This window comes from Artemia sp. Qi Xiang Cuo, chromosome 1 (genome assembly GCF_049724085.1).
Source record: "Artemia sp. Qi Xiang Cuo chromosome 1, ASM4972408v1, whole genome shotgun sequence".
In the NCBI taxonomy this organism is placed as follows: domain Eukaryota; kingdom Metazoa; phylum Arthropoda; class Branchiopoda; order Anostraca; family Artemiidae; genus Artemia; species Artemia sp. Qi Xiang Cuo.
In genome coordinates, this window is record NC_142794.1 from 17,715,120 (window position 1) to 17,742,265 (window position 27,146).

At 34.7% G+C, this 27,146-nt stretch overlaps 1 protein-coding gene across 4 annotated transcripts in view; it reads right to left on the reverse strand.

Moving 5' to 3' along the window:
- The window catches only part of alpha-Man-IIb (alpha-Mannosidase class II b), a 147,954-nt gene that overhangs the window by 56,809 nt on the left and 63,999 nt on the right, over positions 1 to 27,146 (reverse strand). For all 4 annotated transcript variants that reach the window (XM_089091697.1, XM_089091627.1, XM_089091798.1 and 1 more), the window contains exon 4: positions 5,658 to 5,830. In XM_089091697.1, coding sequence (XP_088947823.1) covers positions 5,658 to 5,830 — 173 coding nt within the window. The remainder of the gene's footprint in view (positions 1 to 5,657; positions 5,831 to 27,146) is intronic.

Here is a 27,146-nt window from a genome sequence, read left to right on the forward strand (position 1 = left end):
CCCCCCTTCCACAGCGATTAAATCCCCGGAAAATATACCCCCGCGAAAAATATTAAAGAACGATGTTGGCACAATGTATTATTATTTTTTTTTCTTCTTTCTCCATACCAGGGCACTTCGTATCGAGGGAGTTGTCGTAGAAACTTCAAAAAGGGCTCATTCGATAGGAAATTGGAATGGCTTGTGCCCTTTTTAATAGTCGAAAGTGATTGGAAGGCAGCTAACACCCGTTCCAGGCCCACCATTTCCCAAAACAACTCCAATCAAAATTTTTAGATATCCATATTGTTCAACGTAGTTGATTTCCAGATAGAAAATATGTTTTTGAGGAGGTCACTCCCCCACAACCCTCAGGGCAAGGGTTTTAAGTTATGCCCTGGGGGCATATAAGAACGATGTTGGCACAATGTATTATTTATTATTTTTTTCCTTTATACCAGGGCAAATCGTATCGAAAAAGTTATCATAGAGACTTCGAAAAGGGCTCATTCGACTGGAAATTGGAGTGGCTAGTTGCCCTTTTTAATAGTCGAAAACGATTGGTAGGCAACTAAGACCCCTTCCACGCCCAACAATTCCCCAAACACATCCAATCAAAAGTTTGAGATAGCCAATTTGTTCAGCGTAGTTGATTTCCAGATAGAAAATATGTTTTTGAGGAGGACACTCCTTCACAACCCTCAAGGCAAGGGTTTTAAGTTATGCCCTGGGGGCATATAAGAACGATGTTGGCACAATATATTATTTTTTTTCCTATAGACCAGGGCACTTCGTATCGAAGAAGTTGCGATAGAAACTTCGAAAAGGGCACATTAAATTGGAAATTGGGGTGGCTTGTGCCCTTTTTATTCGTCGAAGGTGATTGGAAGGCAACTAACAACCCTTCCATGCCCACCATTTCCCGAAACACACCCAATCAAAATTTTGACATATCCATTTTGTTCAGCGTAGTTGATTTCTAGATAGAAATTATCTTTTTGAGGAGGACACTACCCCACAACCCTCAGGGCAAGGGTTGAAAGTTGTGCCCTGGGGGCATATACGTTTTTTATATAAGCGTTGTCATAGGGACTTCAAAAAAGGCTCATTTGATTGGAAATTCAAAGGGCCAGTGCCCTTCTTAATAGTCAAAAGTTATTGGAGGGCAAGTAACTCCCCTCTGACGCCCACCTTTTCCCCAAAAAAATCCAATCAAAATTTTGAGATAGCCATTATATTCAACGTAGTTTTGAGTTCTAGAAATTATGTCTTGGAGGATGACAACCCCCTACAGCCCTCAGGGCAAGGGTTGTAAGTTATGCCCTGAGGGCATATAAGGTTTTTGTAAAATGCGTTGTCGTAGAAACTTCACAAAGGGCTGATTCGATCGGAAATTGAAATGGCTTGTGCACTTTTTAATAGTCGAAAGTGATTGGATGGCAACTAACACCCCCTCCACGTCCACCATTTCCCGAATAGCCATTTTGTTCAACGTAGTAGACAGATCTGGAAATTAGGTCTTTGAGGATGACAACCCCCAGCCCTCAGGGCAAGGACGTAAGTTATGCCCTGGGGAAATATAAGGCTTTTATTGAAAGTGTTGTCGTAGAAACTTCAAAAGAGCTAATTTGATTGGAAATTGAAAGGAATAGTGCCTTTTTTAATATTTGAAAGTGATTTGAGAGCGCCTAACGCCCCTCTTACGCCCACCATTTCCCCAAACACATCCAATGAAAATTTTGATATAGCCATTTTGTTTAACGTATTTGAGAGTTCTGGAAATTAGGTCTTAGAGGATGACAACCACCCGAACAGTCCTTAGCGTAAGGGTGGTAATTTATGCCCTGGGGGCATAAAAGGTGTTTATAGAAAGCATTGTCATAGAAACTCTAAAAGGGCTCATTTGATTGGAAATCGAAAGGCCTAGTGCCCTTTCTAATAGTCGAAAGTGATTGGAAGGCTTGTCATTTTTATAGTAAAGATTGATGTGGGTATAATGTATTATTTTTTTTTTATTTAGACCAGGGCACTTCGTATCGAAGGAGTTGTCATAGGAACTTCGAAAAGAGCTCGTTCAGTTGAAAATAGAAAGGGCTGATGCCCTTAATAATAGTCGAAGTGATTGGAGGGCAACTAATCCCCCTCCCACGACCACCCTCCCGTTTGCCCATCATATTTAAAAACTAAATACTCCCTTAAGATTAAATCAAAATGCACTGTGTTAATGCTAATTTCCAATAAGGCATCTCAGCAGTATCCCGAGAACGTCGAAAGTGATTGGAAGGCTTGACATTTTTATAGTAAAGATCGATGTGGGTATACTGTATTATTTTCTGTTGTTGTTGTTGTTGTTGTTTAGACCAGGGCACTTCGTATCGAAAGAGTTGTCGTAGGAACTTCGTAAAGGGCTCGTTCAATTGAAAATAGAAAGGGCTGATGCCCTTACTAATAGTCGAAAGTGATTGGAGGGCAACTAATCCCCCTCCCACGCCTACCCTCCCATTTGCCCATTATCTTATGTTTAAAAACTAAATGTTCCCTTAAGATTAAATCAAAATGCACTGTGCTAATGCTAATTCCCAATAAGGCATCTCAGCAGTATCCCAAGAATGACTGAGGGTATTATGTTCAAGCTTTAGGGGCTCTTTCTGATCTTAAAATTTAACCAAATCAAAATAGCGTAAGTGTATCCAAGCTATCAAAGTAAGTAAATAGATTTTTTTGGCAAAGGGTATCAAGTTTTTCATGACAACTTGAAATTTTTTTTTTAATTTTCAACTCCTGAAAATTTTTCTCCAGTATACAAATAGCAGGCCAAACTATAATGTCTTAAAAAAACGAAAATAATTAAAGTATTTTTGTATTTTTCCCTGAAAAGACTGTGTCAATATAAAACAAACATAAATTAATTAAAAAAATACAAATGAATGTCCATTGTCAGTTTAATATCCATATACTGATATTTAGTAATGAAAATGTTAATATTATTTGATTTATTAAAGCTATAAAAGTAAAAACATTTACTTTTTTTCTGTAAGGTGCAAATTATGTTTTGGCCTTGGGAAGGCATAGGGGTTTTGAGCCCAACTTACGCTAATTTCTGCTCGTTTTGAGTTTGACTCGGTTATTTATTGTAGTTTCTGTTCGTTTTGGGTTTCATTTATTTACCGATGCTGATTTGTGGTAGTTTCACGGTTGTTACATTATTTAATTTTATTTTTGCTCATTTTTTGTTTAATGGAGTTTTTTACTTTTCTTTGAAAAATTTATTTTGTGGAAACAGTTTTTTAAATGAATTGTCATATAGAGTCCATGTTATTTATAGGTTTTTACTGTATTCAAAAGCTCTCCCATCCCCCCCCCCCCAAAAAAAAAATCCTAATTACATCCCGATCACTGTCGTAAGCCAACTAAGAAAGGTTCTATCATTACTAGGACAATTATCATTTCCGTCAACTATCAGCCCATAAGATGAACGTAGTGTTTATGATCCTCATCATTTCCATCAAATAAACAATTTCGTCGGTACATAAAAAAGTTACTCTTTTAGGGTAACAGATCGTGGAGCTGCCTTTCACTTTCCCCATAATTTTAAACATAGATAAAAGGGGAGAAAAATAAAACGTGTCATTCTATCTCCTTTTTTCCTGTCAAGTGCAGCAATTTGCAGAGCATCAATGGACTGGGGGATATTCTACTGGGAAATAAAGGACAGACATATAATTGAAAGTCCTTTCGAATTGGATAAATGAAAGGGTTGACCGCGCGGTCTTCACCTGCAATCAATAGTTGACAAAAAAGGAAGTAACTACGCATATAAGGCTTTCTATTCTTTTAAACTGGAATTTCCTAAATAAACTGTTTGTTTAGAGATAAAAGTAATCAGAGATCTGGAAATGGTCTTCCAATAAAAATACCTAAATCTGTGAATAGTAAAAAGATATTTGAACACCCTACGATAATATTAAGAGAAAAAATCAGCTTCCAAGTGCATAGTCTTGGTTTTGCCTGGGAGCCCTTCGATGCAAAGAAAGAACATGCACTTGGAAGTAACTTGGAAAACAAAATTTTCAGGTCTGGCATCTACCTCAACTAAGACACTGCTGCTGTTTTTTGTTGAAAATTTTCTAACAAAAGTAATTATTGTATATGGTTCTGACTTCATCCTCCATTTTCAAATGAGAATTCTGTATCAATCAAAAGTACAATAGTGAATACAGTCTGGGCTTTGCCAATTTCAAACATTTAGTCTTTAGGAAGGTCAAGGAAATCGGAACACTTTACATTTGACTGCGATGATATCAGGCCCCTCAATGAGGGGGGGGGGCATCAACCGACTACCCATCTTAGGTTTCTTTGCACAGTCTAAGGGTCAAATACCTTTTTTTGACAATTTGAAAAAAATTAAAAATAACAGAATAGTCACCGCCCCTAGATTCTGAAAAATACATTTTGCCTCCCCTTTCCAGCAACACACAGAAAGAAATCGGAACAGAAACATATATTTGACTGTGGTGCCACAGACGAAACATTTTATCAAAAATATTTTTTGAATACACTGTTTCAACCTCTGCTAGAAATGAGACAAAATGTATAAAAAATACAATAACGTAGGTCTAGGTGTACCTTTTAAAGTTGGTAGCAGGTGGCCGAAAAAAAACCCTTTTACATTGTGGGATTGTGGAGGGTTGACCACTTTATAAGATTTAGGCGGTTTAGATCTGCAACAAATTCAGTGAAGTAATTTGTTGTACACCAATTGTAATTACACACCAGCAATTGGTTGCACCAGAAGTAATTACGTAGATCCAAGGTTTCAAAATGAGTTTTATAACAAGGAATTTGAAATTCTTAAGGCCCTTAGAAAGCAGCATTTTTACACTGGACTACTAAAAAAAGTAGATATAGAAAATATAATGAATCCAAATGCTACTCATGGTTGCCACTATCGCAACCACTATTATAATATAGTTGCCACTATATTGCCACAACAATATGGTTATCACACATATAATACATGCCATAAAATGGCTCATACATGTCTTTGGCAATTACAGCATAGGAATTAATTAGTTTTTAAGACGTATTTTCTTTTGAAAATATTTATCAATTTTTGGCTCAAGTACTTATTGATTTTGTCGCCAACAAAAATTTTGGGGTCAAAACGGAAAGTTTACGATCTGAAGGTATAGCATTTGTTTTGTTAGGACCTGGGCTTAATCGAATCCAAGGTAATAATATTGTCTTAGTTGTTTGACATTCTGCCATGTCTGGGAATCAATGTCGTAGACCTACAGCGAAAAATATATTCATTAAAGCAGGCTAATTATAAAATAAAAATAGAAATCAGGTTTGTAGTCTACTGTTTCACTACCAAAATATTTTCGCTCCCAGTAATAAATATTTTTGACTGCATAGAGCCACTGACTCCCGAGGTTATTTGGGAAAAAATTGTTTTTAAACCTAACATGACACAAATTAGCTCGCCAGCAAAATGACTATCGGCCAGTTTTGAAACACAAATTCTATTTTATCTGGATAAGGAGCTGGTTTTCTTGTCGTGGCCCAAGTTTCTAACACCACCGCTTAAAAAAAACAAAAAAAAAACAAAGCATAACTTCTTTGTGTGCAAACCGAAGAACAAGGTGGCAAAATTAAAAAGTAAATACACAACTTACTCCTTCCACCACTTTGAGAAGAAAGAAATTTCGGTCCAAATAAAGGTCAAATCCTTATAAACATCAAGCTTGTCGATCATGTTGTTCAAAATATGTTTCACAGAGTCTTCATAGTATCTGTCAAATGTTTTGAGCCATCCAGGATCCACATGAGAATGTGGCATGAGAATAACCTAAAATATTGTATTACTTTACTTCGTATAAGTGGTAAGTATCCATAGCACGTAGCCGATCACGTGAGGTTACACAATGGGCAGCAGTAGCCAATATGCCAGATTCATTTTTCGATCACCATTAGAGATAATACATTCCTTTTTCTTTTTCATATATTAAGCCTGAAGGCCTTTTTGGATTAGGACGAAAGGGTGTCCTAGTCCAAAACACGAGTTAAACTAAAAGTGGTATCTAGATGTTCTGAATGTCAGGAAGAGTGTTCGAAAGCACAGGGTGATTTACCGCTATCCCTATCACCTTTTGTCTTTCAAGACCAAATAGCGATGGGAAAGAGATCAGGACCACTGATATAGACTGTTGAGTCTGATACTGCATCCTTTAACTTTTTTTTATGTTTAAAGTCACTAGTTGCAATCAAAGGACTCAGATATTATACAAGCGTTCCAAAAAAGTAAGCAGATCTTTTCTAAGAATTTTCGATTTCTACCAAAGGTTGTATGTAAGAACGTCTAAGTTTCTTCGTTTTTCACTTCTTTTTTTTTCAGAAGCTCCACTTTATTTACAGACACTTGTACGAAAAATAAAAGCCAGAGAATATTTCAGTTCATTAGGAGTCTCCAACATCAGACATATACATCTATATAAATCAAACATTTCTTTGTAACAATGTGTAAATAAGGAGCGAACCGGCTCAATAGTAACCGAAACTCTTAACGGAAATTTGATACCAGTAGATCCATCAAAAGAATCGAATTTTTATGCTGATTTCAAATATATAACTTCCATCAAGTTAGTCGTACCCATCAAGAGTTAGGAGCCTGAAAAAAAATTTGCCTTCTTTTCGATAAAAAAGGGACACACCCCCTAAATATGATAGAATCTTAATGAAAATCAAACCATCAGATTCAGCGTAGCAGAAAACCCTGTAGATGTTTCAAGCTCCTATCCGCCAAAATATAAATTTTGCATTTTTTGCCAGAAGAAAGATCACGGATGTTTTTTTTTCTTTTTTTCCCAGGGGTGATTGTATCGATCCAGTAGTCCTAGAATATCGTGAGAGGGCTCATTCAAACGGAAATTAAAAGTTCTAGTGCCCTTTTTAAGTGACGAAAAAATTTGGATGGCAACTTGGCCCCCTCCCACGCTCATTTTTTCCCCCAAAGTCACTCACTCAAAATTTTGAGATAGCCATTTTGTTCAGCATAGTCAAAAATCTAATAAATGTCTTTCAGGATGACTTAATCCCCCAGAGTTCCCGGGGTAAGGGCTGCATGTTATGAACTTTGCCCATGGTTTACATATAGTATTGGTTATTGGGAAGTAAACATACGTTTTCAGGATAGCTTTTTTCTGGTGGGAGAGAGGTCGGAGGAGGAGGTTACGTGGGAGGATCTTTCAATGGAGGATGTTTCCTTGGGAGAAGGGACATTTCTATGAAGGGGGCACCGAATTTCTCAGCATTATTTAGAAAAACAATCAGAAATAAAATTTAAAAAAACAAGTTTTTCAACTGAGCAACACTAAAACTTAAAACGAACAGAAAGTATTACGGCTATGAGAGAGTTCGCCCCCTATTCAATACCTCGCTCTTTACACTAAAGTTTTTTTTTCAGTACTTTCTAAAGAGCTATCTATTCTAATTAAACGGCCTTTACGATTCAGGGATTTGTGATTCGAACAAAATTCGAACTTTAGACTAAAGAGCGATGTATTATCTAGGGGGCAAACCCCTTCATACAAGTAATAATTTCTGTTTGTTTTAAGTTTTAATGTTGCTCCTTACTTTTAGTTGAAAAATGTTTTTTTTTATTTAATAAATAAAAAGGCATAGCAAAAACCCTCACCAATGCTCTAACAATATAGGCTACCTGAAACATTAATTTACTTATGGCAATTCTAAAGTAAAAATCAAACATCAAAAACAAAAACCATCAAACAAAAAAAAATCAAAAATAAAAATTTTTAAGTAAAGTAAAAAATGGGTTCGGCCGCAGTCACACACAACCACAGATAGTAAATGATTTCAAGAACTTGGCTAGACGCACAAAGCAGAAAATTGTGACCGGCTTGTTTCACTTCGTGGCACCCGAAATAGTTACTTTTAGCATTGTAACTGTAAAGGTCCATGCCAGTTACAAACATACCTTTAAATGAAAGAGTTTGCTTGAATTAAGCTTGATTTGCATATTCAATTTAAATTTTACTATTTTTAAGACTTATTTATTGATTTGTATTCGTACCTGTTGTATGTTTGTTTGCTAAGATTGTTTTTTTTTTTTTATGTTCGTTTTGGGTTTCATTTATTATTTAATAGTATTTTTTTGTCGTTTTTTTTTGTATTTTTGTCGTATTTTTTTGTGTTAATGTAGTTAATGTAGTTAATGTACTTAAATGTAGTTTTATTAAAAGTATTTTTTTTGTCGTTATAGTCATTTTCTTAGCACTTGTTTATTTTGGAGTTTAGTAACTTAACGGGAAAACATGCATACTTTAGTGTTTTATAATTTTCTTGTGAATCTAAGTGCTATTTTACGGTTGGAATCCAACCAGAGTAGTACTCTTTGTGATGGGGATTTTCCTGATGACTTAACTCTTCTATCATCTCTAATAGAAGACATCCAACCAGGGCAACTTCATGGATAGAAACGAAGCCGTACTTTATATGACGGGATTTCTTCTAGGACTCAGCCATTCTCTTACATCTAACAGAGGATCTGGAGAGAAGTATCATTAAAATCTCACACAAAGCCGAACGTTATGGGCCTTCAATCCGGACGAAGAAGCAAAAATCGTGCGGAACAATAGTAGAACCCCTTTTAAAGCACCTCTTAAATGTAGTTCTGACATTCTTAAGGAGGTTATAGACTTTAAACACCCTAAGAGCATCAATAGATCCAATATTAGCCTTGAGCATGGGATTGCCACATATATTGCTTCTGCTGAAAATGCTTAAAGAGCAAATGAAGGAATGCAGATTGCACCCTGAACTTTGAGCTTCAGCCATTTAACATAAACCTTGTCTCCGTATTTATTAATAGGTGCAATTAAGTAGCTTAAACTCAGAATCCCGAGATTTGAAAACAACTTTCCCAGACATATCCTCGGTATCAACTGAATGAACTGGTTCCCCAACGACTTTTTACGATAAAAGACAAAATAGCCACTTGTTACTCATCAGCTACTGCTACAACTATGATCTGTAGAATGATGTTGTGATGTCAATCTCAGCCCTTGAAAATGTTCCTAAGAACTTAAGAAATAGTCAAGGAGAGGCACGATTGTCGCCTTATGCGCCAGCATTGTGGAAAGACCTAAGTATAAGTAGTAAGACTACTTTTGTGAGGACGGGCATACGAGTAGTGTGCATGTACGGAATCCTAGAGGGGATTGCATAAAGCGACCAAACCTGCTATATTTGGAAGTATAATGCGAACAAACACGCTATATTTTGGAACTATAACGCGACCAAGCAGCCAGACAGGTTTTTGAGTTAACACTCATTTCCGGATCAAAGTTACAAAGACAGATTTACCTGCCTTACAGGTTTCTGAGGTTAACAGCCGGTCAGATTCCTGAGCGTGTAATAGATTCATAATTAGGTTTAATGATTGCATACGGCATTAGAGATATCAAGAAGTTATATCATTTGCGTAAAGCTAACTCAATTTGCGAAAAAGGATACCATTTGCATAACTCTGCTCAAAATGATCTTAATTGGTGATTGAAAAATAGGGGTGAAACCGAGATCGATTATATTCTTTATTTTTAATTGAATTGTATGAAAGTGCTAAAAGGGTTAAACTGCTTACCAGTTAAGGTTAGTCCGAGGGGTGGTAACTCTTACGCAACTTAATATAAATTTAAAATAGCATCATTGATATCAATCTATAGAAACCGTTAGCGATGATGAGAAGATTTTGTGACTTAACTTGGCTTTACTTCTTGGCTGCGTTCTGTATAATACATAAATACCAATTGAGCAGTGTTGACAATATAAAATATGCTTTAGCATTGGAGTATGCTAAAAAGTTGAAACTAATAGAGTTGTAGGCACTAAGATGACCTTGTGACTTGACCTAGCTTTACTTCTCGGGTGTGTTCTGTATAATACACAAGTATCATTTGAGCAGTGTTCTCAATATAAAATATGCTTTAGCATTGGAGTATGCTAAAAAGCTGAAACTAAAAAGGTTGTAGATGCTAAGAAAATAGTTTTAATATAGAAATTCAGAACAATCCACAGAAATCGTTAGAAATCAACTAGTGAGATGATTATGGATTTGAACTATCAAGGACCGTAGCCACCAATGACCCTAACCACCAAGGACCTCAACCTCCAAGAGCCTCCTCTCCCCAACCTCCAAGGAGCCCCCTTCCTCCAATTTTTGGGTTCCCTTCCCCAATTTTTTCATACTTTTTTTGAAGTTTTCTTGAACTTTTTTTGTTTTTTTTAACATAGTAACTTTTTTCAACTTTTTATTTACATGTCTTAGAATGACATAAAACATACTTAAAAAAATTCACATTTAATATTTTCGAAATTCAAAATGAGAAGGATATAGAAATGTTAATCGTAACTTTTACTATTAGAAAAATAGTGTTGGTAGTAGCCCTTTTTTTATACTTTTTTTTAGGTATTTTAAAATGACATGAAATATGCTTGCGGCTGTACCAATCGTACTCTATGCTCCCCCATGGACACGAAGCTGCTTTCCCTGTGGTGCTCTATGCCCGGTTATCCACACCGCGTGGCTGTACCATTTGAGAACTATTTTATTATATCGAACTATAATTATCCGTGGTGTAACTTTCTGATAGGTAGTCGAGTAGCAGTATAATTACTGTGATGGTATTTTCCTTTTAGATCTATTCCGGTATGTAAAACCCATTTGGGTTGTGTAGTTTACTATTTCGACCTTTTACTGAGCTAGGTATCTTAGCCTTTCCTAGGTGTGTGTGTGTGTGTGTGTTGTCTGAAACTTATGACATGGGATGTATAGTTTGCTATTTCGGGATTTTCTAACCCAGGATTTGGCATGGTTGGTTTTCTATTTCGCACTTTTCTGAGCTAGGTTTATATAGCCTTTCGTTCGTGTGTGTTGTACGAAACCCGTGATTTGAGATTGTTGGTTTACAAATTTTGGGCCTTTTCTGAGCTAGGTTTCTTAGTCTTTCGTAGGTGTGTGTTGTCTGAAACTTATGATTGGGATGATTGGTTTATTATTTCGGGCTTTTCTGAGCTAGGTTTCATAACCTTTCCTAGGTATGTGTTGTATGAAACTTATTATTTTAGATGTTTGGTTTACTATTTTGGGCTTTTCTGAGCTAGATTTCTTAACGTTTGTAGATGTGTTTTGTCTGAAACCTATGATTTGGGATCCTTGGTTTACTATTTTGCACTTTTCTGAGCTAGGTCTCTTAGCCTGTCGTAGACGTGTGTTGTCTGAAATCTGATTTGGGCTGTTTGGTTTATTACTTTAGACTTTCCTAGCTACATTTCTTAACCTTTCCTAGGTGTGGTTTGCATGAAACTTATGGTTTGGGATGTCTAGTTTGCTATTTTTGACTTTTCTGAGCTAGATTTCCTAGCCTTTCGAAGGTGTGTTGTCTGAAGCCTATGCTTTGGGATACTTGGTTTACTATATCGCACTTTTCTGAGCTAGGTTTTTTAGCCATTCGTAGGTGTATGTTGTATGAAACCCATGATTTGGGATGTTTGGCTTACTATTTTGGACTTTGTAAGCTAGGTGTCTTAGCTTTTCATAGGTGTATGTTTTATGAATCTTATGATTTAGGATGTACAGTTTGTTGTTTAGGACTTTTTCTGAGCTAGGTTTCTTGCTCCTTCATAGGTGTCTTGTCTGAAACCTATGATTTAGGACGTTTGATTTACTATTTTGGTCATTATTACCCTTTGTTGATCTTTTACAGTTCACTTCGGAATTTTATCTTTGAAGAATAAAACTTGGAATATTTTTGTAGTAGTTCACAATATCACTGCTAAACTCTATTGATGTTTCCGAGTTCAGTTTAGAATTTTTTTCGTTGAAATGAGAGACATGGAATATTTTTTACGTATTGTGTCTTATCACTGTTACATTCTGTAGATGTTTCATAGTTCTGGTTGGAATTTTTTCGTTGAGATGTAAGACTTGGAATATTTTTATAGTGTCATCTCATGGTTTCTCCTGTCACTGCTGTATTCTGTCGGTGTTTCAAAGTTCGATTCAGGATTTTTTCGTTGAAATTTAACACATGGAATATTTTCGTAGCGTTGTGACTTGTCACTGCTACTCTTTTTTGATCTTTTAAGGTTAACGTTTGGAATTTTTTCATTGAATTGTAAGGCATGGAATATTGTTGTCGTAGTTCATCATATCACTGCTACACTCTGTTGATGTTTCAAAGTTCAATTCATGATTTTTTTTCGTTGAAATTTTTGTAGCATTGTTTTTTGTCATTGCTACACTCTGTTGATGTTTAAAGGTTCACTTTGGAATTTTTTTCATTGAAGTGTAAGACTTAGACTATTTCTGTACTGATTTACCTTGTCAGTGTTACATTCAATTGATGTGTCTGTTTTTATTTGGAATTTTTTCCTTGAAATGCTAGAAATGGAATATTTTTATAGTGTTATGTCATGATTTAGCTTCTCATAGCTACACTCTCTTCATGTTTCAATGTTCATTTTTGAATTTTTCATTGAAATGTAAGACTTGGAATATTTTTTATGGTGTCCTCTCAAGTTTTACCTTGTCTTTACTATATTCTGTCGGTGTTTCAAAGTTCAATTCGGGATTTTTACGTCGAAACGTAACACTTGGAATATTTTCGTAGCGTTGTGTCTTGTCACTGCTACACTCTGTTGATCTTTTAAGGTTCACATTGCAGTTTTTCCTTGAAATGCCAGACATTGAATATTTTTATAGTGTTATGTCATGATTTACCTTGTCATAGCTACACTCTCTTCATGTTTAGAAGTTCATTTTGGATTTTTTCGTTGAAATGAGAGTCTTGGAATATTTTTATAGTGCTATTTTATAATTTACCTTGTCGCTGCTACACTCTGTTGATGCCTCAAAGTTCATTTTGGAATCTTTCGTTGAAACGAAAGACTTGGGATATTTTTGTAGTAGTTCACCATATCGCTGCTACCTAACTTAAACGTAGAGAAAGCTAACTTTTTGCATGTAAACCACTACAAAAGTATTCCAGGTCTAACATTTCAAAGAAAAAATTCCAAAATGAACTTTGAAACATCAATCAAGTGTAACAGTGATAACGTGAATCAAAACATAACACTACTCAAAATATTCCAAGTCTTACATTTCCATGAAAATATTCCATCCTGAACTATGAAACATCTACAGAATGGAAAGGTGACAAGACACAACACATCAAAAATCTTCCAGGTCTCTCATTTCATCAAAAAAAAATCCAAAATGAACTTTGAAACATTAACAGAGTGTAGCAGTGATATGGTGAACTACTACAAAAATATTCCAAGTCTTACACCTTAATTCCAAAATAACCTTTGAAACATGAATAGTGTAGCAGTGATATGCTGAACTACTACAAAAATATTCCAAGTCTTACACTTCAATGAAAAAATTACAAAGTGAACCTTAAAAGAGTGTAGCAGTGACAAGACACAACACGTCAAATATATTCAAGTGTTACATTTCAACGAAAAAATCCTGAATCGAACTTTGAAACACCGACAGAATGTAGCAGTGATATTGTGAACTACTACAAAAATATTCTGAATCTCTCATTTCAACGAACAAATTCCAAAATGAACTTTGAAACATCAACAAAGTCTAGCAGTGACAAGGTAAATCATAGCATAACACTATGAAAATATTCAAAGTCTCTCATTTCAACGAAACAAATCCTAAAATGAACTTTGAAACATCAACGGAGTGTAGCAGTGATATGGTGAACTACTACAAAAAAATATTCCAAGTCTTACACTTCAATGAAAAAATGGCAAAGTGATCTTAAAAGATCAACAAAGTATAGCAGTGACAAGACACAGCACGTCGAAAATCTTCCAAGTGTTACATTTCAACAAAAAAATTTTTAATTGAAGTTTGAAACAGCTACAAAATGTAGCATTGATATGGTGAACTACTACAAAAATATCCCAAGTCTCTCATTTCAATGAAAAATTCCAAAATCAACTTTGAAACATCAGCAGAGTGTAGCAGTAACAAGGTAAATCATAATATAACAATATGAAAATATTTCAATTCTCTCATTTCAAAGAGAAAATTCCAAAATGAACTTTAAAACATGAAGAGAGTGTAGCTATGACAAAGTAAATCATGACTTAACACTATAAAACTATTCCAAGTCTAACATTTCAAGGAAAAAATTGCATTAATGAACCTTAAAAGATCAACAGAGTGTAGCAGTGACAAAACACAACGCTACGAAAATATTTCGAGTGTTATATTCCAACGAAAAAATCTTGAATTGAACTTTGAAACACAGACAGAATATAGCAGAGACACGGTAAACCACGAGACGACACTAAAAAAAATGTTCCATGTCTTACACTTTAATAAAAAAATTATAAAGTGAACCTTAAAAGATGAACAAAGTGTAGCAGTGACAAGTCACAACGCTACGAGTGATATGGTGAACTACTAAAAAAATATCCCAAGTCTTACACTTCAATGAAAAATTACAAATTGAACCTTAAAAGATCAACAGAGTGTAGCAGTGACAAGACACAAAACGTCAAAAATATTCCAGTGTTACATTTCAACGAAAAAATCCTGAATTGAACTTTGGAACACCGACAGAATTTAGCAGTGATATGGCGAATTACTAGAAAAATATCCCAAGTCTCTCATTTCAACGAGAAAATTCCAAATTGAACTTTGAGACATCAACAGAGCGTAGAAGTGACAAGGTAAATCATAACATAACACTATGAAAATATTCCAAGACTCTCATTTCAACGAAAAAATTGCAAAATGAACTTTAAAACATGAAGAGTGTAGCTATCACAAGCTAAATCATGACACAACACTATAAAAATATTCCAAGTCTGGCATTTTAATGAAAAAATTGCAATTTGAACCTTGAAAGATCAACAGAGTGTAGCAGTGACAACACACAACGCTACGAAAATATTCCAAGTGTTGTATTTCAACAAGAAAATCCTGAATTGAACTTTGAAACACCGACAGAGTATAGCAGAGACACGATAAAGCACGATAGGACACTATAAAAAATATTCTAAGTCTTACATTTCAATGAAACAATTCCAAAATGAACATTGAAACATTAAGAGAGTGTAATAACTATGAAAAGGTAAATCATGACATAACACTATAAAAATATTCCAAGGCCTGCATTTCAAGGAAAAAATTCCAAATGAATAAAGAAACATCAACTGAGTGTAACACTGACAAGGTAAATCAGTACTAAAAATATTCCAAGCCTTTCGTTTCAATCAAAAAATTCCAACGTGAACCTTTAAGATCATCAGTGTAGTAGTGACAAGACACAATGTGTCAAAAATATTCCAAGTCTCTAATTTCAACGAAAAAAATTCCAAAATGAACATTGAAACATTAAGAGAGTGTAGCTATGAGAAGGTAAATCATAACATAACACTATAAAATATTCCAAGTCTGGTATTTCAAGGAAAAAATTCCAAATGAAAACAGAAACGTCAACTGATTGTAACACTGACAAGGTAAATCACTACAAAAGTATTCCAAGTCTTACGTTTCAATGAAAAAATTCCAAAGTGTACCTTTAAACATCAACAGAGTGTAGTAGTGACAAGACACAATGCGTAAAAAATATTCCAAGTCTCTCATTTCAAAGAAAAAATTTGAAACTGAAATTCGAAACATGAAGAGAATGTAGCTATGACAAGGTAAATCATGACATAACACTGTAAAATATTGCAAGTCTGGCATTTCAAGGAAAAAAATTGCAAACTGAACCTTAAAAGATCAATAGAGTGTACCAATGACAAGACAAAACGCTATGAAAATATTCCAAGTGTTACATTTCAAGGAAAAAATCCTGATTTGAACTTTGAAACAAGGACAGAATATAGCAGAGATACGGTGAACCACGAGACGACACTATAAAAAATATTCCAAGTCTTACGTATCAATGAAAAAATACCAAAATGAACTTTGAAACATGAAGAATGTAGGCGTGAGAAGGTAAATCATGATATAACACTATAAAAATCTTCCAAGTCTGGCATTTCAAGGAAATTCCAAACAAATAAAGAAAAATCAAATGAATGTAACACTGACAAGGTAAATCAGTACAAAAATATCCCGAGTCTTACGCTTCAATAAAAAAAATTCCAAAGTGAACCTATAAACATGAACAGAGTGTAGTAATGACAAGACACAATGCTACGAAAATATTCCAAGTGTTACATTTCAACGAAAAAAAAAAATTCTGAATTGAACTTTGAAACATCATCAGAGTTTAGCATCGATATGGTGAACTACGACAACAATATTCCATGTCTTATACCTTAATGAAAAAATTCCAAAATGAACCTTAAAAGATCAACAAAGTTTAGCAGTGACAAGTCACAACGCTACGAAAATATTCCATGTATTACATTTCAACGAAAAAATCCTGAATTGAACTTTGAAAAACCGATAGAATACAGCAGTGACAGGTAAACCACGAGACGACAATATAAAAATATTCCAAGTACTTACATTTCAACGAAAAAATTCCAACCAGGACTATGAAACATCTACAGAATGTAACTATGACAAGAAACAACACGTTAAAAATATTCCAAGTGTCTCATTTCAACGAAAAAAATTCCAGAATGAACTTGGAAATATCAACAAAGTGTAGCAATGATATGGTGAACTACTACAAAATACTCTGCAAGTCTTACACTTAAAAGAAAAATTCCAAAGTGAGCCGTAAAAGATCAATAAAGTGTAGCAGTGACAAGTCACAGCGCTACGACAATATTCCATGTGTTACATTTCAGTAAAAAAAAATCCTGATCTGAATTTTGAAAACCCGACAGAATACAGCAGTAACAGGAGAAACCATGAGACGACACTATAAAAATATTCCAAGTCTTACATTTCAACGAAAAAATTCCAACCAGAACTATGAAACATCTACAGAATGTTTGGGTGAAAAGACACAATACGTCAAAAATATTCCGTGTCTCTCATTTCAACGAAAAAATTCCAGAATGAACCTGGAAACATCAACAGAGTTTAGCAGTGATATGGTGAACTACTACAAAAATATCCCAAGTCTTACACTTCGAAGAAAAAATTGCGAAGTGAACTGTAAAAGATCAATAAAGTGTAATAGTGACCAAAATAGTAAATCAACGTTTTAAATCTTAGGTTTCACACAACACACACCTATGAAAGGCTAAGAAATATAGCTAAGAAAGGACCAAAATAGTAAGTCAAACATCCCAAATCATAGGTTTCAGACAAGACACCTATGAAGGAGTAAGAAACCTAGCTTAGAAAAAGACCTAAACAACAAACTGTACATCCTAAATCATAAGATTCATACAACATACACCTATGAAATGCTAAGAAACCTAAATTAGAAAATTCCAAAATAGTAAGCCAAATATCCCAAATCAGGGGTTTCATACAACACAAACCTAAGAAAGGCTAAGACACCTAGCTCAGAGAAGTGCAAAATAGTCAGCAAAGCACCCCAAATCATAGGTTTCAGGCAACATACACCTACGAAACGCTAGGAAATCTAGCTCAGAAAAGTTCAAAATAGCAAACTAGAAATCCCAAATCATAAGTTTCTTGCAACACACACCTAGGAAAGGTTAAGAAAACTAGTTAGGAAAAGTCTAAAATAATAAACCAAACATCCCAAATCATAGATTTTAGACAACACACACCTACGACAGGCTAATCATGGATTTCATACAACACACACCGACCAATTTTCTAAAAAACCTAGCCCAGAAAAGGGCGAAATAGTAAACCAAGCTTCCCAAATCATAGGTTTCAGACAACACACATCTACAAACGTTAAGAAATCTAGCTCAGAAAAGCCTGAAATAGTAAACCAAGCATTTAAAATCATAAGTTTCATACAACACATACCTAGGAAAGGCTAAGAAACCTAGCTCAGAAAAGCCCGAAATAGTAAACCAATCACCCTAATCATAAGTTTCAGACAACGCACACCTACGAAAGACTAAGAAACCTAGCTCAGAAAAGGCCCGAAATAGCAAACAAATCATCCCAAATCATAGGTTAGAAAAGCCCAAAATAGTAAACTACACATCTCATGTCATAAGTTTCAGACAACACACACACACCTAGGAAAAGCTAAGAAACCTTTCTCAGAGAAAGGTTGAAATAGTAAATTACACAACCCAAATGGGTTTTACATGACGGAATAGATCTAAAAGGAAAATACCGTCACAATAATTATACTGCTACTGGACTACCTATCAGAAAGTTACACCCCGGATAATTATAGTTCGAGTTAGGAAAATAGTCCTCAAATGGTACAGCCACGTGGTGTGGATAACCGGGCATAGAGTACCATAGGGAAAGCAGCTTCGTGTCTATGGGGAAGCATAGAGTACGATTGGTACACCCGCAATCATATTTCATGTCATTTTAAGATACGTAAAAAAATACAAAAAAACGTCGAATAAGTTTTTAAGTCCAAAGAAATTCAGTCCAAAAAAAGTGCTACTACAAACATTATTTTTCAAATAGTAAAAGTCACGACTTACATTTCTATATCATTCTCATTTTGAATTTGAAAAATATTGAATGTGAATTTTTATGTTTTAAGTATGTTTTATGTCATTCTAAGATCATAGGTTAGAAAAGCCCGAAACAGTAAAATACACATCTCAGGTCATAAGTTTCAGACAACACACACACACACCTAGGAAAAGCTAAGAGACCTATCTCATAAAAAGGTCGAAATAGTAAACTACACAACCCAAATTGGTTTTACACAACGGAATAGATCTAAAAGGAAAATACCGTCACAATAATTATACTGCTAGTGGACTACCTATCAGAAAGTTACACCCCGGATAATTATAGTTCGAATTAGGAAAATAGTTCTCAAATGGTAAAGCCACGTGGTGTGGATTACCGGGCATAGGGTACCACAGGGAAAGCAGCATTGTTTCTATGGGGAAGCATAGAGTTCGATTGGTACAGCCGCAATCATATTTCATGTCATTTTAAGATACGTAATTTTAAGATACATTTTAAGATACAAAAAAACGTCGAATAAGTTTTTAAGTCCAAAAAAATTCAGTCCAAAAAAAGTGCTACTACAAACATTATTTTTCTAATAGAAAAAGTCACGACTAACATTTCTATATCATTCTCATTTTGAATTTGGAAAATATTAAATTTGAATTCTTATGTTTTAAGTATGTTTTATCTCATTCTAAGACATGTAAAAAAAAGTTGAAAAAAATTACCATGTTAAAAATAAATAAGAAAAAAGTTCAAGAAAAACTTCGAAAAAAGTATTAAAAAATGGGGGATGGGCCCCAAAAGTCGGAGGGAGGGGGCACCTTGTAGGTTGGGGAGAGGAGGCTCTTGGAGTTTGAGGTCCTTGGTGGTTAGGGTCATTGGTGGTTACGGTCCTTGAAGGTTAAAATCCATAATAATCTCACTAGTTGATTTCTAAGGATTTCTAAGGATTGTTCTGAATTTCTATATTAAAATTATTATTTTCTTAGCCATCTTGGTACCCTCGACTCTATTAGTTTTGATTTTTTAGCATACTCCAATGCTAAAGCATATTTTATATTGGCAACACTAGTCAACTGGTATTTTTGTATTATACAGAACATAGGCAAGAAGTAAAGCCAAGTTAAGTCTCAAAATCTTCTTATCATCGCTAACCGTTTCCATAGATGGATATCAATGATGTTATTTCAAATTTATATTAAGTTGCGTAAGAGTTACCACCCCCCTCGGACTTACCTTAACTGGTAAGCAGTTTAACTGTTTTAGCAATTTCATACAATCCAATTAAAAATATCATCCAGGACTGTTTCACCCCTATTATTAAATCACCAATTAAGATCATTCATAGCAGAGTTATTGCAAATGGTATAGCTTTCCGAAAATTGAGTTAGCTTTACGCAAATGATATAACTTCTTGATATCTCTAATGCCGTATGCAATCATTAAACCTAATAATGAGTCTACTACACGCTCAGGAATCTGACCGGCTGTTAACCTCAGAAACCTGTCAGGCAGGTAAATCTGTCTTTGTAACTTTGATCCAGAAATGAGTGTTGACTCAAAAACCTGTCTTGGGCGCTTTATAGTTCCAAAATATAGCGCGTTTGGTCGCATTATACTTCCAAATATAGCAGGTTTGGTCGCTTTATGCAATCCGCTCTAGGATTGCGTACATGCACACTACTCACATGGCGTTAGAGCTGCAAATAAATCATTCGTTCATTGGCTCTTACAGTCATATTTCACTTGGAATTCTAGTATCTAGTAGGTTGCTCTGTATTTTGTGAAAGGATATCAAGCAAGTAACGCAAGTGCAAATTTTAATTTTTGAACCGTACAACGTTCCCCACGTCAATATGGAATTTCGTGGAAGGTACTCAAGGTGTCAAACAATTACCTCTTCTATTTTATTTATTTATTTTCTTAACCAAAGGAAAAAAAGAGACTCCAGTCCAACAATTCCGTGTTTAAAAGTGCGCTCAATTACCTTTGGTCTATCCGCAACGTGTTTTCCAATCAAATTATTCCTTATTTCAGGCGAGAAAAATAGACTCAACGATGAGTGACAAATCTCGACAGATAAGCAAAGACAATTTCTAGCGATCAATAACTTTATACAATTCTTCCAAGTAAAGTTCTTTTTCTCTGTAGCTTAAATTTCAATTTAGCGGTTCAAAACGATAGAACTTTTAATATTTACTTTGTAACTTATTTTTGCGCTTATGTTAGCATTTAAACTGTTTTCTTAAACTTCCAGTTTCTATTGGCAAAGATTTAGTTCTCCTTACAGTTCACTATCACAAACTAATAAATATGAAAGGACGTTCGAGGATCTAGGCTTATATTTCAACATATTATGCACGGAATAATTTCTATTCATTTAAGTTTTATCGTTGCTCATTAGTTTCGGTTGAAAGCTTTTTTTTTCTTTCTGATCGCTTTTCAAATCGTTCCGGGAAATCCCCCTAAGAAAAACTCACCTAAGAAAAATTCTTCCTATGTAAAATTCTTCCTCTTCCCGAAGATTTATCTTGGGTAATTAATTCCTCGCCAAAATTTTCCCAGGAAAATCCTCTCGGACTATCCCCCCGGGAAAATTTTCTTTACTTCAATTTGCAATAGAATTTTTTTTTATTTAACTTCACTTTGTTTTCGAATCATGTTGGAAATCTCCACCATCGTGGAGAATTTTCCCCAGAAAATCACCCCTTTCCCTGGAAAGTTCCTCCGATGCATTCTCTCGGAAAATTAATCCCAGAGAAAATCCCCCCCACTGAAAAATCTCCACAGACAATTCCCTCTCCGTTAAAAATTTCCCCAGCAATGCTCCCGGGACATCCTCTCCACAAACAAAATTGAGCAGCCGAAGAGAAAATAAGACAAATTAAAAGATTCTTGGATATAAATTCCGAAACATTTCCCGTGAAAAATTTCTCCTGGATAATTCTCAATTGTAAAATTTTCCTTGGAAAATTGTCCTCCATAAAATTCTTTCCTTGGGAACTACCTTTTGGAGTTGTTTTCCCACTTTTTTGAAAGTCCGGCCATTTTCTCTGGCTCGTAGCTTTTGATGGGTAAAACTAAACTTAATGAATTAGACGTGTTCCCAATCAACAGGGAAAGCCAGTCCTCTTAATGTCTCAATTGTTTTTCAAATCCCTTATTTTAGAGTTTTGGTTACTATAAGTTTATGTTGCTCCAAATTTGCAGTTCGTTACCATGAACTGTCTTAAAATCACAATACGCACGGCTACACCGTCAACATTTCATCCAACTTTGAATTTGAGTCGTGAGTTGCTTCTAGATTTCAAATCCACTTCCCTCTATCTTATTTGGGTTTTAAGGTAATTAGGGCTACAGACTATTTCTCGAATGCGTTACATTTTCTTTTCTAAAGTGCAGAAAGGGTTGAAATATGATTCTGTCTATGTTCATATTGCTATATGTTGTCCACTCCCTATATCTTATGCTTTCTATGTGTGTAATTCAATGTTCAATCGAATGATACAATCCACTTCCCTGTATCTTATTTGGGTTTTAAGGTAATTAGGGCTACAAATTATTTCACGAATGCGCTATATTTTCTTTTCTCAAGTGAAGAAAGGGTTAGAATATGATTCTGTCTATGTTCATATTGCTATATCTTATCCACTCCCTATATCTTATGATTTCTATGTGTCTAATTCAATGTTCGTTCAAATGGTCCAGTCCACTGCCCTATTTCTTATTTGGGATTTAAGGTACTTAGGGCTACAAATTATTTCTCAAATGCGCTATATTTTCTTTTCTCAAGTGAAGAAAGGGTTAGAATATGATTCTGTCTATGTTCATATTGCTATATCTTATCCACTCCCTATATCTTACGCTTTCAATGTGTGTAATTCAATGGCCAATCGAATGATCAAATCCACTTCCCTATATCTTATTTGGGTTTTAAGGTAATTAGGGCTAAAGATTATTTCTCGAATGCGCTATATTTTCTTTTCTCAAGTGAAGTAAGGGTTAGAATATGATTCTCTCTGTGTTCACATTGCTACATCTTATCCACTCCCTATATCTTATGCTTTCTATGAGCCTAAATCAATGTTCAATCGGATGGTCCAATCCACTGACCTATTTCTTATTTGTGTTTTAAGGTAATTAGGGCTATAGATTCATTCTCGAATGTGCTACATTTTCTTTTCTCAAGTGAACAAAGGGTTAGAATTCTATTTTGAGTATGTTCACATTGCTATATCTTCTCCACTCCCTGTATCTTATGCTTTTTATGAGTCTAATTCAATGTTCAATCGGATTGTCCAATCCACTGCCCTATTTCTTATTTGGGTTTTAAGGTAATTAGGACTACAGATTATTTCTCGAATGCGCTACATTTTCTTTTCTCAAGTGCAGTAAGGGTTAGAATATGATTCTGTCTATGTTCACATTGCTATATCTTCTCCACTCCCTATATCTTATGCTTTCTATGAGTCTAATTCAATATTCAATCGGATTGTCCAATCCACTGCCCTATTTCTTATTTGGGTTTTAAGGTAATTAGGGCTACAGATTATTTCTCGAATGCGCTACATTTTCTTTTCTCAAGTGAAGTAAGGGTTAGAATATGATTCTGTCTATGTTCATATTGCTATATCTTATCCACTCCCAATATCTTATGATTTCTATGTGTCTAATTCAATGTTCGATCAAATGGTCCAGTCCACCGCCCTATTTCTTATTTTGGTTTTAAGATACTTAGGGCTACAGATTATTTCTCAAATGCGCTATATTTTCTTTTCTCAAGTGAAGAAAGGGTTAGAATATGATTCTGTCTATGTTCATATTGCTATATCTTACCCACTCCCTATATCATATGCTTTTTATGTGTATAATTCAATGGTCAATCGAATGATCAAAGCCACTTCCCTATATCTTACTTGGGTTTCAAGGTAATTAGGGCTACAGATTATTTCTCGAATGCGCTATATTTTCTTTTCTCAAATGAAGTAAGGGTTAGAATATGATTCTGTCTATGTTCACATTGCTATATCTTATCCACTCCCTATATCTTATGCTTTCAATGAGCCTAATTCAATGTTCAATCGGATGGTCCAATCCACTGACCTATTTCTTATTTGGGTTGTAAGGTAATTAGGGCTATAGATTCATTCTCGAATGTGCTATATTTTCTTTTCTCAAGTGAAGAAAGGGTTAGAATTTTATTTTGTGTATGTTCACATTGCTAGATCTTATCCACTCCCTATATCTTATGATTTCTATGTGTCTAATTCAATGTTCAATCTAATGGTCCAGTCCACTGCCCTATTTCTTATTTGGGTTTTAAGGTAAATGGAGCTCCAGATTATTTCTCGAATGCGCTACATTTTCTTTTCTCAAGTGAAGTAAGGGTTAAAATATGATTCTGTCTATGTTCATATTGCTATATCTTATCCACTCCCTATATCTTATGATTTCTATGTGTCTAATTCAATGTTCGATCAAATGATCCAGTCCACTGCCCTATTTCTTATTTGGGTTTTAAGGTACTTAGGGCCACAGATTATTTCTCGAATGCGCTACATTTTCTTTTCTCAAATGAAGTAAGGGTTAGAATATGATTCTGTCTATGTTCACATTGCAACATCTTATCCACTCCCTATATCTTATGCTTTCTATGAGTCTAATTCAATGTTCAATTGATTGGTCCAATCCACTGCCCTATTTCTTATTTGGGTTTTAAGGTAATTAGGGCTATAGATTATTTCTCGAATGCACCACATTTTCTTTTCTCAAATGAAGTAAGGGTTAGAATATGATTCTGTCTATGTTCACATTGCAACATCTTATCCACTCCCTTTATCTTATGCTTTCTATGAGTCTAATTCAATGTTCAATCGGATGGTCCAATCCACTGCCCTATTTCTTATTTGGGTTTTAAGGTAATTAGGGCTACAGATTATTTCTCGAATGCGCTACATTTTCTTTTCTCAAATGAAGTAAGGGTTAGAATATGATTCTGTCTATGTTCACACTGCAACGTCTTATTCACTCCCTATATCTTATGCTTTCTATGAGTCTAATTCAATATTCAATCGGATGGTCCAATCCACTGCCCTATATCTTATTTGGGTTTTAAGGTAATTAGGGCTATAGATTATTTCTCGAATGCGCTACATTTTCTTTTCTCAAGTGAAGAAAGGGTTAAAATATGATTCTTTCTATGTTCATATTGCTATATGTTATCCACTCCCTATATCTTATGCTTTCTATGTGTGTAATTCAATGTTCAATCGAATGATACAATCCACTTCCCTGTATCTTATTTGGGTTTTTAGGTAACTAGGGCTACAGATTATTTCTCGAATTCGCTATATTTTCTTTTCTCAAGTGAAGTAAGGGTTAGAATGTGATTCTGTCTATGTTCACATTGCTACATCTTATCCACTCCCTATATCTAATGATTTCTAGGTGTCTAATTCAATGTTCGATTAAAAGGGTCCAGTCCACTGCCCTATTTCTTATTTGGGTTTTAAGGTACTTAGGGCTACAGATTATTTCTCGAATGCGCTACATTTTCTTTTCTCAAGTGAAGTAAGGGTTAGAATATGATTCTGTCTATGTTCATATTGCTATATCTTATCCACTCCCTATATCTTATGATTTCTATGTGTCTAAATCAATGTTCGATCAAATGGTCCAGTCCACTGCCCTATTTCTTATTTGGGTTTTAAGGTACTTAGGCTTACAGATTATTTCTCAAATGCGCTATATTTTCTTTTATCAAGTGAAGAAAGGGTTAGAATATGATTCTGTCTATGTTCATATTACTATATCTTATCCACTCCCTATAACTTATTATTTCTATGTGTCTAATTCAATGTTCGATCAAATGGTCCAGTCCACTGCCCTATTTTTTATTTGGGTTTTAAGGTACTTAGGGCTACAGATTATTCCTCGAATGTGCTACATTTTCTTTTCTCAAATGAAGTAAGGGTTAGATTATGATTCTGTCTATGTTCACATTGCAACATCTTATCCACTCCCTCTATCTTATGTTTCTATGAGTCTAATTCAATGTTCAATCGGATGGTCCAATCCACTGCCCTATTTCTTATTTGGGTTTTAAGGTAATTAGGGCTATAGATTATTTCTTGAATGCGCTATATTTTCTTTTCTCAAGTGAAGAAAGGGTTAAAATATGATTCTGTCTATGTTCATATTGCTATATGTTATCCACTCCCTATATCTTTTGCTTTCTATGTGTGTAATTCAATGTTCAATCGAATGATACAATCCACTTCCCTGTATCTTATTTGGGTTTTTAGGTAATTAGGGCTACAGATTATTTCTCGAATGCGCTATATTTTCTTTTCTCAAGTGAAGTAAGGGTTAGAATATGATTCTGTCTATATTCACATTGCTACATCTTATCCACTCCCTATATATTATGCTTTCTATGAGCCTAATTCAATGTTCAATCGGATGGTCCAATCCACTGACCTATTTCTTATTTGGGTTTTAAGGTAATTAGGGCTATAGATTCATTCTCGAATGTGCTACGTTTCTTTTCTCAAGTGAAGAAAGGGTAAGAATTTTATTTTGTGTATGTTCACATTGCTACATCTTATCCACTCCCTATATCTTATGCTTTCTATGAGTCTAATTCAATGTTCAATCGGATTGTCCAATCCACTGCCCTATTTCTTATTTGGGTTTTAAGGTAATTAGGGCTATAGATTATTTCTCGAATGCGCTACATTTTCTTTTCTCAAGTGAAGAAAGGGTTAGAATATGATTCTGTCTCTGTTCATATTGCTATATCTTATCCACTCCCTATATCTTATGCTTTCTATGTGTGTAATTCAATGGTCAATCGAATGATCAAATCCACTTTCCTATATCTTATTTGGGTTTTAAGGTAATTAGGGCTACAGATTATTTCTCGAATGCGCCATATTTTCTTTTTAAAGTGCAGAAAGGGTTAGAATATTATTCTATGTTCACATTGCTATATCTTATTTGCTCCCTATATCCTATTCTTTCTGTATGTCTAATTCAATGTACAATCGAATAGTCCAATCTACTGAACTATTTCTTATTTGGGTTTTTAAGTTAATTAGGGCTATAGATTATTTCTCGAATGGGCTACATTTTCTTTTCTCAAGTGCAGAAAGGGTTAGAATATTATTCTGTCTATTTTAACATTGCTAAAAGGATTAAAAATAATAAGGCTCCAGGTGCTGATAGATTGGTAAATGAGTTTCTTAAATATGGTGGCCCTGAGGTTAGAAATAAGTTACTGAAGATAATGAATATTATTTTTGAAAAAGGGGAAATACCTAAAGATGTTAGGAAAACCTTAATTAAGCCACTTTATAAGAAAGGTGATAAAAGTGAGTGTGGTAATTATCGAGGCATTAGTCTGGTCTCCATAGGTATTAAATTACTTAGTAATATGATACCTTTTAGACTGAGAGATACCGTAGACAAAGTTTTAAGAGAAGATCAGTGCGGTTTTAAAAAAAAGTAGAGGATTTATCGACCAAATTTTCACTCTTAGGTTAATAATTGAGAAGTGCCTGAGTTGTCAAACACC